Source organism: Atta cephalotes (assembly GCF_000143395.1).
Source record: "Atta cephalotes unplaced genomic scaffold scaffold00006, whole genome shotgun sequence".
NCBI classification, from domain to species: Eukaryota; Metazoa; Arthropoda; class Insecta; order Hymenoptera; family Formicidae; genus Atta; species Atta cephalotes.
The window spans coordinates 4,365,774-4,382,832 of record NW_012130070.1 but is presented as its reverse complement, the minus strand read 5'-3'; the positions used below and the strand labels follow the sequence as shown (position 1 = coordinate 4,382,832).

General features: G+C 34.3%; 2 protein-coding genes across 2 annotated transcripts in view; one reads left to right on the top strand and one right to left on the bottom strand.

Moving 5' to 3' along the window:
* Window positions 1-3,707, top strand: part of LOC105626837 (transmembrane channel-like protein 3) — a 23,656-nt gene extending 19,949 nt beyond the window's left edge. Inside the window, exons 10-16 of the mRNA XM_012208129.1 lie at window positions 220-465; window positions 567-670; window positions 761-1,056; window positions 1,246-1,425; window positions 1,583-1,703; window positions 3,072-3,412; window positions 3,548-3,707. Coding sequence (XP_012063519.1) covers window positions 220-465; window positions 567-670; window positions 761-1,056; window positions 1,246-1,425; window positions 1,583-1,703; window positions 3,072-3,412; window positions 3,548-3,707 — 1,448 coding nt within the window. The remainder of the gene's footprint in view (window positions 1-219; window positions 466-566; window positions 671-760; window positions 1,057-1,245; window positions 1,426-1,582; window positions 1,704-3,071; window positions 3,413-3,547) is intronic.
* Window positions 3,708-4,544: 837 nt separating this feature from the next.
* On the bottom strand, window positions 4,545-14,383 carry LOC105626716. The gene is made up of 12 exons (XM_012208015.1): window positions 14,222-14,383; window positions 13,043-13,561; window positions 11,720-12,572; window positions 10,394-11,281; window positions 9,212-9,409; window positions 7,352-7,536; window positions 6,506-6,757; window positions 6,266-6,427; window positions 5,690-5,975; window positions 5,371-5,602; window positions 5,117-5,270; window positions 4,545-4,805 (listed from the first exon to the last, which is right to left on the bottom strand). Exons 1-12 carry the CDS (start codon window positions 14,381-14,383, stop codon window positions 4,545-4,547), a joined length of 4,152 nt encoding a protein of 1,383 aa, XP_012063405.1.
* Window positions 14,384-17,059: the final 2,676 nt, after the last annotated feature.

The window sequence follows — 17,059 nt, the reverse complement described above, 5'->3', positions numbered from 1 at the left end:
TATTCAATTTCATGCAAAAATAATAGATTTCTTTTTACTACACCTAATATATATATGTATATTGATTGACTTGTATAATCATTTACAATGAAAGAGCAATTTTTTTTAAATATTAGAAATATACACTTTGAAATTATTTTATCTTAAATAATTAATTAATAATCATAATAATTGATATTAAATTTACAACGAATAATCAATTGTATGTCATCATCGCAGATTCATCGAAAATTATTGATTTTGATTTTACCGAAGGAATAATAATTACTCCGTCAACTTCAGACAGCAAGACATCATCTGTTAGCAAATTTAACATTACATCTACAGTAACAAACACGACAACAATTTCGCATATTTCGGAAAGTCAATTTCCTACTTTACAACCAAATAAACATGTGATTCCCCTCCCAAAAAACAATTGTGTGGACACATGCTTTGAAAAGATTTGTACTGCGAAAAATTTAGGTAAAAAAAATGTTTTTTTTTCAATCAAATTTGTATTTGTTATTTCTCTTCAATTTTTGACAAAGATACATTTAGATACATTTAGATACATTTATTTTCAGATATACGATTAGAACAACTAAATCTGAAGACACGTAGAAGACTGCGTCAATGCTGGGAAACTATGTTTGGACAAGAACTTGCTAAGCTTACTGTCATGGATTTGGTAAAATATAAAACAAATTTTACAAAATCCGAAAGTGGGATCAATAAATATTGTTTATTATATGTATTTTTTAAATATGATTTATATTAGATACTCACTATATTAGCCACTCTCAACATGGACTTCTTTCGCGCTGTTTTCGTGCGTTTTATGAACAATTTCTGGTGCTGGGATTTAGAGAAACAATTTCCGCAATACGGTGACTTCAAAATAGCTGAAAACATTCTCCATTTAGTTAACAATCAAGGCATGGTTTGGATGGGAATGTTCTTCAGTCCTGGTTTAACGGCACTGAATCTCTTTAAACTTGGTGTTTTAATGTATTTACGTTCTTGGGCGGTTTTGACATGCAATGTACCTCACGAAGTAGTCTTCAGAGCGTCCAGGTTAAAATACATTATTTGTGAAAATTTTATGTTACACTTTTCTAGTTTTTACCAAACAAAATTAAATAATTAAAACGCGCGTGTTTAAATATCACGCACTGTATTTAAATTCTTCCTTTAGTTCTATGTGCACTTATCTATATTTTTTTACCCACAATTATTCGCTGCAATCATTTTTACATATTATAGGTCTAACAATTTTTACTTTGCGCTGTTATTGACTATGCTATTTTTGTGCGTATTGCCGGTCGCTTACGCTATAGTCTGGGTCGAACCTTCGTGTTATTGTGGTCCATTTTCTGGTTATTCAAAGATTTATAATTTAGCGACGCAAAGTTTGATAAACTCGCTCCCGAAGATAATCCAACGGTACGTTCTCTTTATAAAAGCATTTACGATGCAAATTTATTTGATTGCTTTTACGATGCAAATTTATTTGAAATTTAGATTATTTTTTGTTGATTATAGTCAAAATAATTATGCATCTCAATCTATATAATCTATTGCAAACTTTATTCTGATTTAGAGTTCTTGATTACGTTGCATCGCCTGGTATAGTAATACCATTGATTGTTCTCATGACATTGATTATTTATTATATGGCATCTCTCACTGGATCTTTGCGAGAAGCGAATAACGATCTAAAGGTAAAACTATACAAGGTGATCCAGACCAATCGCAGAAATCGGCATGTTCCTCATGAAAAACTGAGTCGAAAATGTTAATAGCAAAATGTTGAGATGTCAATAGTTTTTGAATAGTGAGTTTTGAAACCATCCAACTATGTGTGTATAGAGTGTAAAATTTGCGCTATTAGGCGCGGTGCAATCAAATGACCGACTGCGATCGCGTTTTGACAGATATTGTTAAACGTCACTCATTCATGTTGAATGAGTATTGAAATTTCCGTGAAATTTCTATTAACATCTATTGCTGTATTCTTAAATTGAGCTCAATTTAATTGACGACGGGTAATTTCAATTGCAAATTCGATGAAATATAATTAAAAACTGAACTGTGTATTTTTAAAATACACATTTTAAGTAATAAACAAATATTAATAAATTAAATCAATATTAATTAAATTATCCGAACAAATAATAGTAAAGACAAATATTTCCAAAACTTCTTTTCAAATAGTTCTGTCATAAACAATATTAGAAAAAAATTTACATTTGAAATTTGTATTTGATATAAATAAATATTTCATATTGATGAAATGAAATGAACGAAATTCCGAATTGAAATGATATAAGAAAAAAAGAAAGTATTACAATAAATGAATCGAAGTAAGCAAATAATAAGCTGTATTGTTGCTAAAAATTACATTAAAATGTAATTTTATTATTATTAAATTTTTTCTAATATTGTTTATGACAGAACTATTTGAAAAGAAGGAAATGTTGACTGGTGTTTTTAATATTATTTATTTAGATGATTTAATTAATATTAATTTAATTTATTAACAATTGTTTATTATTTAAAATGTATATTTCAAAAACACATATTTTTAAATAATGTTTTATCGAATTTGCAATTGAAATTACTCCTCGTCAATTAAAATTAATTTAAGAATGCAGCAGTAGATAATTTAATAATAGAGATTTCACGGATTCTATTCAATACTCATTCAGCATCGTGACGTGATATTCGTCAAAACGCGATCGTGACCGGCCGCTTGATTACATCATGTTTGACAGTGCGAACTTTTTTACACGCCGTGGTTTCGAAAGCTCATCATTCAAAAATTATTGACATCTCAACGTTTTGCTATTAACATTTTCGACTCAATTTTTCATGAGAAATATGTACATGCCGACTCCTGCAGTTGGTTTGGATCCTGTATAAGGGAATATGCGTATATAGAGTATAAAGCTTCATTAAATAATTGTGTATAATATTTTAAATTGTGTTTAATATTTTATGCTTAATTGTTATTTCTAATATTTATTATTTATTATTATTGTTATTATTATTATTAATTTTATACTTATTATATAAATGTGTTGTTTTAGATGCAACTACGACAGGAGCGTACAGAAGAACGTCGAAAATTATTTAAAATAGCAGAGAAGAAGCATACCGTAGCTGAGGCTCCGTTATCGAAGTGGAAAAAGATCCTTCCGGCGTTGCCACAGGTCAAAATATCTCAAAATTCCGAAACAGTTCAAAAGGAAAATGTACAGATCTCAATTGGGAAGGTGAATACAATGGTAGGTACAATTGAAAATAAAGACTTGATGAATGACACCGAAGAATATTCAGGTCAGAATCAAGTACTGTCCAATTGTGACAACGAGCAACGAGTTGAAGAACAGAATGGTTTGATATCAAACGATACATCTTCTAATAGAAGGTATGATAATAACAATTAATTGCAAAAATGAAATTGGCAAGCTTTTTTATGCAAGCTTCTAATGAATAGATTGCATAATTAAAAATATGTTTATATGTTGCTGAATTATGCATAAAAAATAATTTTCATAAGCAGATTGACAAACGTGGTTGGATGTTCTTGGGACTCACCATCGAATAAACGAAGTGTTATCATACCAGAAATCCAAGTAAACAATGAAGAAAAAATATCCGACGTTTGCGCAAACATTGAATTGGATGATGGCCCTGAAAACGGCAATCAAGAGATAACGTAACAAATTGAGTGTAATATAAACTATTTAAAAAAAAAATGAAAATAATAATTTTGTAAGGATCTGAGAAATGCGATTTCTCAGAATTCTGTTTTGTACTAGTTCATAAAAAAATATTAAAAGAGAATTATCTTTTGAATCTTTAGAATTATAGATTAGAATTATAGAATTATAGATTTAGTATTAATCATCTCATTCTTCAAACATATAATACAGCATATAATATATTGCGCTTTTATGTGATTGTAGATTTTCTGAAAAATAAAATTTGTAAACACCTTGTAATTATTCATTTATTTCTACAAATATATGTGTGTAAAATATCTATAAATATTTATAAATAACTATCGCACATTGACTGAAGACCTAAAACAGCTATCTCTAAACTTTTGGATTTGTGACGGATTCATAGAAACGCACACTGTACACGCAAAATCACATTTTGATTGAGCATTGGCACATTCCTAATATCTTTATCTTATCAGACATTACATTAAATAAACATTGAGCTATGTTCCGAGATTATTTATACATCAATATATCCTGCATGTACAAAAATATATTCTCCTCACCAGCAAACGTACGATTTAATCTCACATTAGTATAAATTAATTATACATTATTCTTACGTAACGACCATTTAAAAAATCCATCAATATCGAGGAACATAAATTAATTGTAATTAATTAATTAAAAAATGAAGGAAAAACTGTGTTATGTTATATTGCACACTGGTTACAAATTATCTTTGCATTTGGATAACATTTTTCTTATCGATAAATATTAGTTTTTCAAAATAATTAGTATTTGTACAAATCGTCATGTACAACGCAGAATATATCAGCATCTTTGCGCCAAGCGCTTACGCTGCTCATCGAGAAGCATGGATGCCTCACTCATAATTTTAGCAGTAGTTCGTACCAAGAATAATAATTGATATTCATCTATAACGGTCAACGCTGCTTTCGTCTTGATGAGAGCGTGAAGTACGTTCGCTCGTTCGAGGTCGAGCCATCTTTGAAGCGCCACTTCTCTTTCCCGTGGACCACCAAGTGGCACATCGGCCGGGCCCCACAATGAGAATTCCAACACGGATTTCACCTAATTGCCAAAAGAATTAAATAGTAATTTTATCCGAAGGATGCAGATTGTGCTGGCGACTAATAAATTTAGTCTAGTAAATCTAGACTAGTAAATTTAGTAAGTACAAATATGAGACACATATAATAGCAATGTAAATGCAAATAACAAGATATTGCTATCAACAATGCTTTTTGATTAGTTTAAAAAGGCATGCAAATTTAATAATTAAAAAAGATATAAGTATGTAGGCATAGTAAAATAAATTTATAATTAAATTGGAAATATTTGTACGTCCTGCGAATTAGAATCAAATAGAAATAAGTTTTCACCTGCGAGAGTGTAACCGCTTTCTCACGTATCAGTAAATCTTGTATGAGAGGTAGTTCGTCCGTCAGATGCAACTGTTGCAGTGCTATTAGAGCGCATTCGCACAAAGAGACCCGTTCCTCACTAGACTCCTCGCTCGGATCTATGTTTAACCTCCTGCAAAACGGAAGTTAAACATTGAATAACGGGATCGTGGAGATCCGACGATTATATTATTATACTGCGTCAAGTTGTCATTACACGAGAAAATACTAACCCTTGGAGGAGGTACAGTCGATAATAAACATCCTCTCTGCAAAGTACAACGTCGTTTAGAGATTTGCTTGCATCCTCGATTCCACGTGCTTGAAGACTCTTCAGAGCGTTGACCAGTTGAAGAAAAACGAACGACGTTTCTCTGCTCGCGCCCTCACCACTTATGTCCTTCGACATCGCTCCAAATGATTGTATGGTAATGACATTCAGGCATGGAAGAATTGAAATTGTAGCTAAAACAAGAGAATTATTGTTAAATATATAGTAATTTATATTTTTTAATATTTTTTTGTCGCGAAATTTCAACATGTATTACTTACCTTCGACATCCTCGTTTCTGGAAGGCTGAACCTTTTCAATTATTTCTTTTGGCACCTTATCTACAAATTCTATTATAGGTGTTAAATAAAAATCCTTTTGTGGCATAGGCATAGCTAAATCAAATGCTATGCAAAGAGTGACGTTTTGATCATTCCACGTAGCAGGACAAAATATTCTTCTACCGATGGAGACTGATAACAAAGTATCGACGTTAAAATGCTTCAATCGGGGATTCGCATTTTTAAGGGCACGCAGACTTGGAGGAAACTGGACAATTTGATTTTCCTGAAAAGACGTAATCAAAAAAAAAAATCACCTTTTATTATTTTATTGCTGCATAACAAATAGATGAAGAATTTTGAATTTAAAATATCATTAAGAATATTTCCTTCAAGGAAATTAACTACTCTTCTTGAGTAGTTCTGTGGTAAAGTCTGTAAAGACATAAAGTCTAGCTACTCCTACAAATTGAGGATAACAAAATCTGTGCACGAGAAATCGAGAAGAAACTCGTTTGTATGGGTTTCAGGCAAACAAGAACATACAACGGTAAATAATTACAATATAGAGCTAACCTGTTCAAGAAATTGGGCGAGTGCTTCGTGATTCGCCACAACCACCGCGCCGTAATTATCCTCGAGGCTTCGATGAACGATAGTGCGCCCCCGGCGTTGCCTCAAGCGGCCCATCCTCAGCTCATCATCCGCGTTTTTCCAATCTTGATCCTCTTCGGCGCCCTGGAGTTCACGAGCGTTCGATTAAAAAGGTACGTTTAATGGGAACAAAATGAAAAAACATAAACTTTGAAAGCGTACTTCGTCACCAGTGTAGAAGGTATACGGCGCGTAAAGTTCGCTCTCCGTCTCGCTGCCACAATACGGCAACGAGATCGATCTCACGAACGAGAGTTGATGATGAGCCTTTGACTCCCCGATTATTGCACTGCTGTCGGACTTCCTTTTACATGCGGCGCGGAATCCGTTCCCGCTTCCGTGTCGCAGCTCAAGATTCGAATCGCACTCGGGCGAACTCGAGAGGCACTCGTACATATGACTGTCATTGGATATCTATTGAAATGCAAGTAATTACTGTACTATCAAATCGCTATTGAGATGGTTCCAAATGATATGGCGCATATTTCACCGGATATAAATTTTCTTGCCATTTTTTTCTCTTGAATTTTTAGAGAATTCTTATATTATTATTCTCTTGTATCTTTTTTTATTGATGAATAAAAGAAAAAATAACACAGACATATTTTTGACAAAAAATGTGACGTTGATGTTACCAATTTTATATATAAATTCTAAAAGTGAAGTTTATTTCAATCTGCTTTCCTTTAAAGATATTATCCATCACTTTCCCTTTAGCGTTTTTTTTTCCTATTCCGTTTGACAATAAAAATATGTACAGGAAATGACTGCAGCAACAATTACAAAACAATTATCTTCTTTTCGCTGTTTATCTTTCCGTATAAGATTTATGAATATTCGCTTATATATAAAGAATTAAAGAATATTGGATGCAGCGTGTGAATATTGTTCATATTAATATTTTCATGCTGCAGTTCAACAATAGTAATCGATTCACATTCAATCTTTGCGTGTATGTTGTCTGGAGCCGGCTTTAGACAGACTGATTTGTAGAAAAGCCTCTCTTACCGGTGACTCGGAAGTGGGTCGTGCAGTGGCGAGCCTGTCGTAATCCCGGTGCTGATCTTCAGCCGACGTACCCAGTGACCTTTTCGTGACGGGTTGGGAAATTGCTCGATCTCTCATGCTGGCAGTTCTTTGGGGTTTCGAGGGTGTCAGGGCACTGCGTACCTCACCTGTAACATCCTCCGCTGCTGCAGGCACGATCCGCCATCGTCAAACGCCACGGGTTAGTATCACAAGACACAAGGCATGTCAACGAAACGGGCTAGCTATCCGGGCTTAGATAGTTCGCCTAACACACTACTGGGATACACTACTGGAGGAACATTCGCGCAACGCAGAGTCAAATTTGACGTAGCGATACGATGGACGTTAGTTCACTCATGGCTCCACGTATGTACATTAATCACTAATGAAAATTATTTTTTTTTAATATCCAAATAATCTCTAATACAGAGTCTCTGATCTAAACCCGATTTTATGAGCACTCAAGCGTTGATGCGGCTAACGTGGACCATGCGAGGATCTTTCCGTTGACGAAGCCTTCGAGCAACGTCTATCACGCTACAAGCGAAAACGGGCATTGGGATTGACGAATAACATAGCACATACGGCATCTTTTCTTCCTTCTACGGGTGGGAATCTTCGACTTTACATTATGTATAGCTAAATTATAATTGAATTTACAAGACTCCTTACAAGATATCGATCATCACAGCGCATGCAATGCGTGCGGCGTTAGTTGCACCCAGCGTCGGTTAGAGGAGTCCTCGACTAACGTTGCTCGTGGTACGCACCGTTACGTAACCACTGCAGAAAGAAGAAAAAAAGAAAAAGAGGAAGAAAACGGAGAGAGACGTGAACGCGGATATGCGCGCGATTTATGCTTGAGTAGTCGCGCTTATGTCGGCGCGATGGACGTCGCCGTTGTTCGCGTTAATGAGAGAAGAAGGAGACAGAAAGATGCGGAGGTGCAACGAACAAGCCACAGCATCGGGGATTATGTACCGTACGGCGTATGTGAGACGGCGCGATCGAAGAGAAAGAATGACTAAGAGAGCCGAATGATTGGAAAGAACAAGACTCTAAATTTCTTTTTAAACAATATAAGTTTATTCATCAGATACAAATATTCGATATTACAGTTCTTGTCTTTTACAGTTTACACTATTACAAAAAGCATTTCGTCGACAAATACAACAAATAGCACAAATAACATTATATTTAACCAGCCATTCTCAAACTTTATATTGTAATCTTATCGCGGAAACTTGCATTGCAAAAGCATGTGTCTCAACAATAAAAAGCTATAAGCCTTCGATCGATATTGCTTAATATTACATTACGTGAAACGATACCGGAGCTTAAAAGCCGAGTCTTGTCCGAAAGAATAGGAATACACTCTTCTTTCAGTAAATATTACGAAACATTATTATTAATATAATACGTATCACAGAATATTGTGACTTTCTAAGAATAATTTTAGTTTCCATAGGTCTTACAAATCCTTCCTTACGATTTGTATCTTATAATATCGCGTTTTTATCATCGGGAATAATCATCGAAATTTGAATTTGTCTAAATTATATTTCAGTTTCAAAATTCCGAGTATAACCCGGTCAACTGTGCGACGCGCAGAATTTAATCGCGTGCAGTTCGTTAAGTGTAATGTTAAAAATCATCTATTCTCCCCGAGGATGCAAGTTAAACATCACCACGTGGCTCAATCGCTGTACCCACGCAAACGAAGCGACGTCTCTCCCGTTTTAAAAAGCGGTTGACGCGAGGATTCGTGTGAGTATGGCTGTTAACATCGAGAATGGTCGCGACGATTAACTCAGTTACACTGTATAGGCCTGAACTTACCCAGATTCGCGTAAATTGAATCCGAGGTTGTCGACGGCCTCCAAGTGGCTTTCGACGTCTTGTCATTTCTGGAAGCGACGTTCAATTTGATCTCTGCACGAGGTGGCGGTGGTCTGACTGGTTTATCCGCCAAATCCAATCTCGACCAATCCTCGAGGGATTGATTCCTTGGCGGCGGGGGTGGTTTGCCAGGTCTCGCTGTAATAACAACGTAATGTTTTTTTCTTCTTGCATTTGTATAAGTACACGTATACAGGATGTCTCAGAATGACCGCCAAATATTTCGATGCTGATAGAGCCGATTAAACTGAGTTGGAAAATCCTCTATCATTTGACAATTTTTGCAATAATTAACAAGTTATAAATTAATAAAAATTGCCGAATATTGGTTTTCAATAATGTTTTATTCAAATACTTTAACTAACTTTACAGAAAAAACTCAAGAGACAAGAATTGTTTATTTTCTTCTTATATAGAGTTCTGAGAATTTTTTCAGAAATTTTTAGTACTGCATTTTTTCATGTTGATAAAAATAATTACCATTAAGAAAATACAGTACTAAAAAGTGAAAAATTTTTTTTAAATTCTTAAAGCTCTATGAATAGAAAATAAATAATTTTTGTCTGTTTTTTTATTGATAATACTTGAATAAAAAATTATTGAAGACCAATATTTGACGATTTTTAGTAGGTAATTAATATCTTGTTAAGTATTGCGAAAAATTACAATGATAGAGGACTTTTCGATTCAGTTTAGTCCACTCTATCAGTATATAAAATATTTAATGGTTATTTTGGAACACCGTATATATTGGATGTATTCAGTACTATAATCGCTCACTGAGCGACTAAAATAGCGGTCAAATGTGATTAATTCTTACCTTTAGATCCAACCAATTACATTAAATTGCTACTTAATTGCTTAGTGAGTGGCTGTAGTACTGAATGCATCTACATATAATGTATGTGTACCTATGTATTGTATATATATTTTTTTATACGCTTCCGCGTCTTTTGATAATTTAAAATGTCAATTTTTTTCATATACGGAAAGAACGATTTTGCTGCAGTATCTAAAAATTTAGGTAGATACAGATTTGAAAATAATTTTGTTAAAAAATAATTTCTCTATCTAGCTAAATTTTTAGATACTTACATTTTATCGCAAAGAATTCGTACTTACCCGCAATTGATGGAGGCAATCGTGCCATTCTCAAGCCATCGTTTTTAGCACCGCAGGAATCCGTTTGGTCCTCATTCATCCTGGCAATGGTCCTATCATTTCCCACTACCTCAACCGCGGCACCGTCCAATTCCAAAGGATGGATTATTTCTAATCGCGGTTTCGGTTGCGGCGTCGAAGGTATTTCGTCGGTCCTCGCGCCCGACGTTTGCCCGGTAATCACATCCATGTCTTTCCTCGTGCCCATTCTCAAGAATCTCTTGAGAGAGAAACCTTTTCGGTTTCTACCTCTCTTCTTTTCTTCCCGCACATCCTTCTCCGTTGTTAAGCTGTCTTGTGACAGAGATATCGTTCTCCTAGGCACGGACTCGATTGGTTGTTTGGCACTCTCATTTGTCGGGTCCGGTAGATCGCAAACCGCTTTGCGGAACTTCGGACTGCAAGAGGATGATCTTTCTCGCTTCTCTTTTTCGCGAACGACTGGAGAATCAGACTTCAGATTCGCTCCCGGATTCCTGGCAAATAGAGAGGAGACTGGCATGAGATCCTCCATGGATTCCGGCGGTCGCGGAGCGATCCTTCTCTTATTTGGCGAACGTATAAGCTCCATTGTGGAGACAGAAACCGGAGTAATTTCTGGAAATTCCTCGTCTAGCATAACATTATCTTCCATTTCTTCACCGTTACTCATCGGATAATTTCTCAAAACTGGCGATGTGATTACGGAAGTAAATAACGGCGAGAGAGAGGATTTCAACGGAGTTTTTGTTGGATATCCAGATTCTGAGATTTGAGTTGTAATGGTTGGTGAGACTTGATCGGGTTCTGATAAAATCTCGTTCGTAACGTTCTTCTTCGTTAAACATCGAGAACTCATATCCTGCATACCTAGAAAGAGATAGTAGGACGCATCGTAATGATGTTAAGGGAATTTCTGTATAAGGAAACTTTTTCAAAAAGCTAAAAAATAAAAGACGTAGCTATTTAAAAAAAATTTGTTTAAATTATTTTCATTATAACGATATTTATATGGCAGTAAATTTCTTTTTTTTAACCAATTAATTTTAATCAGCATAAAGTTTGAGATATAATTTTCCTCTCTATTCTCGAATATTAAAATCTATTTCAAACATAAACGATTCGGGACTTCAAAAAATTTCAATGGGACGTAATGCAATAATTAGAAGCAATCTTTCGATGATTTTCATCTCCATTTTAAATTGAATAAAATATGACAAACATTTAAATTATTAAAAAAATAAATAATTCAACAAACAATTTTTTGTTTTTTTTTAAATTGTTAATTTCAGAATCAATCAGACTCACCTAGACTTTGAGCGGATCTACTGGCGACGGTTTGGACTGAGGGAGGCGGTAATACATAATCTCCGTTGGATATTTTTCTCACTGCAAATGAACCATCGTTTAGATTCGTCTTCGCAGAAAAGGTTGCTGGTTTCTGCGGTACGGCGGGCTTTGTCTTCAAGTCTGTATTGACGCTACCGTGTAAAAAAGAGGGCCTTGGTTCTGTGATTATTATCGGCGGTGGACTCGTGGGCAACGCTGGTGGTTCCGTCACTTCTTCCTCATCCGCTTTACCGTCCGGTTCGCCCGCGAGCTCGCGACTGTCGAAACAGAATTTCTTCCGTTCCGCACCTTCGCACTCTCCTTCGACCTCGCGTATCTGCGACGACGGAGCTTCCTTACCATTGTCGACATTCATCGATCGATCACTCTCTAGTGTCTCCTCGTTCTTCAAAGGCGTCAACGAGACAAGCTCGACCCTCTCTTCTTTTCCTTGGTCTTGTTTCGCACAATCGCTTTTACTTGTCATCGTCCTCTTTACGCTCTCTCCCACGTCATTACTCAGCACAGATTGCGTAGACATTTCTGACGAAGTCTCGATTTCAGTCTTCTTTGGTAAAACGGTGTTAAGGGGGACACTTGTAGCATTATTCTTGTCAACTTTAGAGACGGACAAGTATTTCTGCGCTGTTGTTTCCACCGTTTTCACCGTATCCGTATTGACAGTATCCGCCGTAGTCTCTCTTCGCATAATAGAAATCATATTGGCAGAGGTAATCAATGGCATATCTACGATTTTCCCTAATTCTGGGGGAGATTTTTGTTCTTGCTCTTCGATTTTATTCCGCTCTGCTCCACTGAGTTTCTTTGCGGCCTTTAACATTTAATATAAAAATATCTATTGAAAAACTTCTTGCTTGCAAAATGATATTTAAATTCGTAAAATGATTTGATGACGTTTGTTTATAATATTGCTTTATAATATTCTTATCTAAATAATCTTAGTGTAAATTGTACTAAATTGAATCTTTCTAACAGTAAATATAAGAATTATTACAAAATCATTAAAGATACAATAGTATCTTTTGAGTGGATAATATTGGATAAGAAAGAATTAAAAAATAATAGATATATATTTTATATCAGAAAGTACAATATCATATAATTCATTTCAATGTCATTTAAATATGCTGTAATTAATAATATTTAATTTGCTAATATTCAATTTTGTTTATAAGATCAAGAATAAGAATAACTCAATTTGCATTTAATTAAATAAAATGTTTTAATAAAAAAAAATTTCGCGATAAAATTTAAATTATTTTATGCTTTCGTTTTACTTACTTCGACAGTATTATCCGATGATCCATCATCGCCGGATTTTAATCTAATAAACGGACTGGTTTGTAAGTTAATTGTGTTGATCTTTCGATCGGTTGGTCTTTTGGCGGTGGGTACGGACTCTTCTCCACCGAAAGGCGTTACAGAGACCAAGAGAGTCGTTTTCCTACCATCGGCGTCTCTCTGTATTTTACCCAGCATCAATGAGGCGAAAGATTTGGCAGGCGATGACTTGGAAACGTCGTGCGAACTGTTATTAGTCTCGACATTCGTCAAATTTGCGGTGACCGTATTGAAGTTCGTGTTCGCGCGGGTCAAGTCGAATAACGCACGTTCTTCCTCGCTGTCTGGCACCAAGTCCTCCGATTTCGCAGAGGAGTCGATCTGGATCCCATCCCTATCCTCCTCACCGTCAGAGAAGTCATCACCACCATAACCGATCACCTCGGTGAGAGACTCGGGAAAACCGACGTTCTTTTTTCGTTGATCTTTTCGACAAACTGTTTTGTCACGAAGAATACTCTGCAAGATTCGATCATCTGATTCCAATAGGAAAGGAATGCGAGTTTTCTATCTATAATGTATAACTAAACAAATAGGAAATCTTTTAATCGTCCTGATTACTAATGATTATGTCCCGTTAATTAGATAGTTACGTGGTATACAAATAGCTCGGAAAACAAGTTGTTTTAATATGACTTTTAATATGAAGAGGATTAGAGAGTGTTATCTTCATATAAAATATCGACTACTTGATATATCGATCTTTTGAATAAAATATTAATTATAGCGCGTGCCGTGTATATATAAATTGAACTAAACGGTAAATAATATAAATCATATAAAAGCAATCAACAATAATTATAAGTGTTGATGGTGTTCACAGAAAAAAGTTTAATAAACGCTCTGCGTTGTGATTCAATTATATTTTTTTAATCTAAAATTGAGATAGAACTACATTCCTCTGGATCTAAAAATATAATTCAAATATAACGCAAAGTGTTTATAAAGCTGTTTTTCCTGCTGATTGCTGTAAATATGCAATGTACATAAACAAAATATATTTTGAATGTAGTTGTGATATTTCTATAATCTAATTGAAAATTTACGCCTAAATACAAACTTACTGTGTATATAATATATACACAAGCATATGATATATTATTATATACAAGTTTATACCTGCAACTGAAGATGATCAATCTTCAAATTCGTGGAAGCCTTCTCGACATTCAATCGCAAGATATCGTCAGCCGGCGCATGTTCCTCCTTCGGTTTGAAACAGTTCGAGCAGAGCTCCTTCTTCCAGGCGTTTTGCACAAAGCGATTGCATTGTGTGGACATTGTTGCCTCACCGCGACAGCGACAGCGAAAGCCCCGTTACATCATCACTCTGAAAGGAAAGAGGTGAAATAGTAATCGATTCGATTCTTCAGCCGGTGCAACGATCAAACGGTGTATTGTGCACGCGGAGCGAACGGACGTGATAGAGCGCGAGAAATTATTTTGTTCCGAGAAAATATACATACTTACATGTGAAAATAAATTTGTCCTGAATTTTAAGTCTTTTCTTTAAAATTTTTCAAAATTTTCCAAATTCCATTAGCTCTTAAAAAGGCTATTTCGGAGGATCAATTTACATCCGTTCTTTAGAATTCGCTTAACGACGAAGCGCGCCTGTCAACGAGCGATTACCTTGGATGGTCGTTAAAAACCAAAACGAAACGAGTGAGTACATTTTCCTGTCCGTAACGTCGGCAGTGGCTACTGTGGCAATACAATCGGGACAATTGACTGGAGCTGCCCGACCGGCTGAGTAATTGCCTCACTTCCGGTCTCGGCTTTATTTGCAACAGCGATGGCCTAGCCCGTACCCGTCATTAGCAAGTAATAACGTAAGAATATTGTGCCATTGTGAATTTTTCTTTCTATGAAGGTAGTCGAAAATGAGAGTCGACCAGTTTTTCTAATTAATTTTGTTCCATATTATATTCCGAATATTTCTTTAGATTACATCCATTCACGCAAAAAAAAAAATTTTGTTGCTTCAGCTAGAATTATCGTTGTTTTTTGTATCTGATAGAAAATTATGTATCATGCGCATAGAATTGATAATACGAATCTCACACGCAAAAAAATATTTTACTATTTCAATTAGAATTATAGCTGTTTTTTGTATTTGAAAATTATGTACCATAGAATTTATAACACAAATCTAAATTCTATCTCTGTCATATGTGATTAGATGCAATACTCATCCAATATCGCTGTATTTGCTAGAAATTTATCTATTTTAACTATTTTTCATATTTAGATCATTTTCACTATAACTGTAAGATCACTTTTTTGAGATTCTATAAAAATAATTTTTTCTCATTAACGATGACGACTAATTGATATAATTAAAAGTGATTGCTTTTTGGAAAGTGTGCTTCACAAAAAGCAATTAGCATTGTTAGTGAGAAAATTGTTTTCATAGATTGTATTATTCAAAAATTTAATGTAGTGGCTTATATAATAATATATAAAATATTCTACATCTAAAATATATCTAAAATAATGATTTTATTGAAATATCTAAAAATTTAGCTAGATGCAGGTCAGAAAATAATTTTGTTGAGTCATCAAAATAATTATATAGGAAACGCAAGCATGATGTAAACAATGCTACAAAAGCATTGTTTTGACATTCTAGCAACCAGCTCCAGCGTATGTAATTATTTTGATAGTTCAACAAAATTACTTTCAGATCTGTATTTAACTAAATTTTTAGATACTTTAGCAAAACTGAACTATTCTTTTTGTTAATGTTAATGTAAAATTATTTATTAATTTTTTTATTGGCATATATGCAGACAACGTTAGAGAGTAACGACGTCGCAAAGATTTCTTGAATCATCCTCTCGCTATTGACAAATATTCGCTGTCTATTGCAAAAGATGCGAAACTAGAGAATCCTCTCTCTCTTAATTTAGATATTAATCGCAGGAGAAATCGCGTGCCCGACACTGGAACGAAGGATATCATCGAGGACGACAAAAAATCACACGACGACGTCCACGGTGATGTCTCATTAGCATGCAGGACTTGCGAGTATTTGCAGACCAGGCACAAAGTACCGTTGCCGATCTCGTTGCTCCGTTACGTCTCTCGCGTTCCTGTCCGCGTCTTTCGTACACATGAAAAATCTGTGACGCAGTCGTGTAAAAATTTAGATTAATATCGAAAACGTGTTTCATGGTTGGATACTAAGTTCCTCTAAGAAAATCAGAAAAGAATCCTTTGCCAGTTCGGACCAGTTTTAAGACAGAAAAAAAAAGAAAAGAAGCAGAGAAAGAGAAAAAGGTTGAATTGCAGTTCGTGCAGTGGCATTGAAGCGAACATAATTCTCGCGACAAAGCAATAGGAACTTCAAGGTTGTTATTTCGCTTAAATGGGGTTCAAGAGGTCTAAGTAGACAAACGCTTGAAAGTTCCGTGTTTGGAATGTGATTTAGCTCTTCAACCGAAACACTTTAATAAATTTTTTAAATTCCAGAGTACTATATATATGCAACAATCATATATTTATTTCTATATAAATTTATTGATAGAAAATAATTTTTGTACATTAAATATTTCAAAAAATAAAACATTTATTAGATATAATTTTTTCTTTTCAAATATTTTTCCAAAATAATTTAATTTAGAAATTTTTAAATATTTTAATAAATTTGTCTTATTTTTTATTTTAAATCAAGAATCTTTAATTTTAAGAAATAATATTCTTAATCTATCAATATAAATTATTAAATTATGTAAAAAATGTATACGAAATTCTTATATTTTATGTTAAAATAAGCTTAATATATGCCATCAATATTTGTAAAAAATATATTCCATTATTAATTGAACATTCCGTTATTAATTGAACATGCAATGTAAATTTTTTATAAATAAAAAAGTTTAGTAAAGATATAATTAATGTTTTAATATTTTTCTTGCATAAAATTTTAATTATTCAGATTTCTCTCTCTCTCTC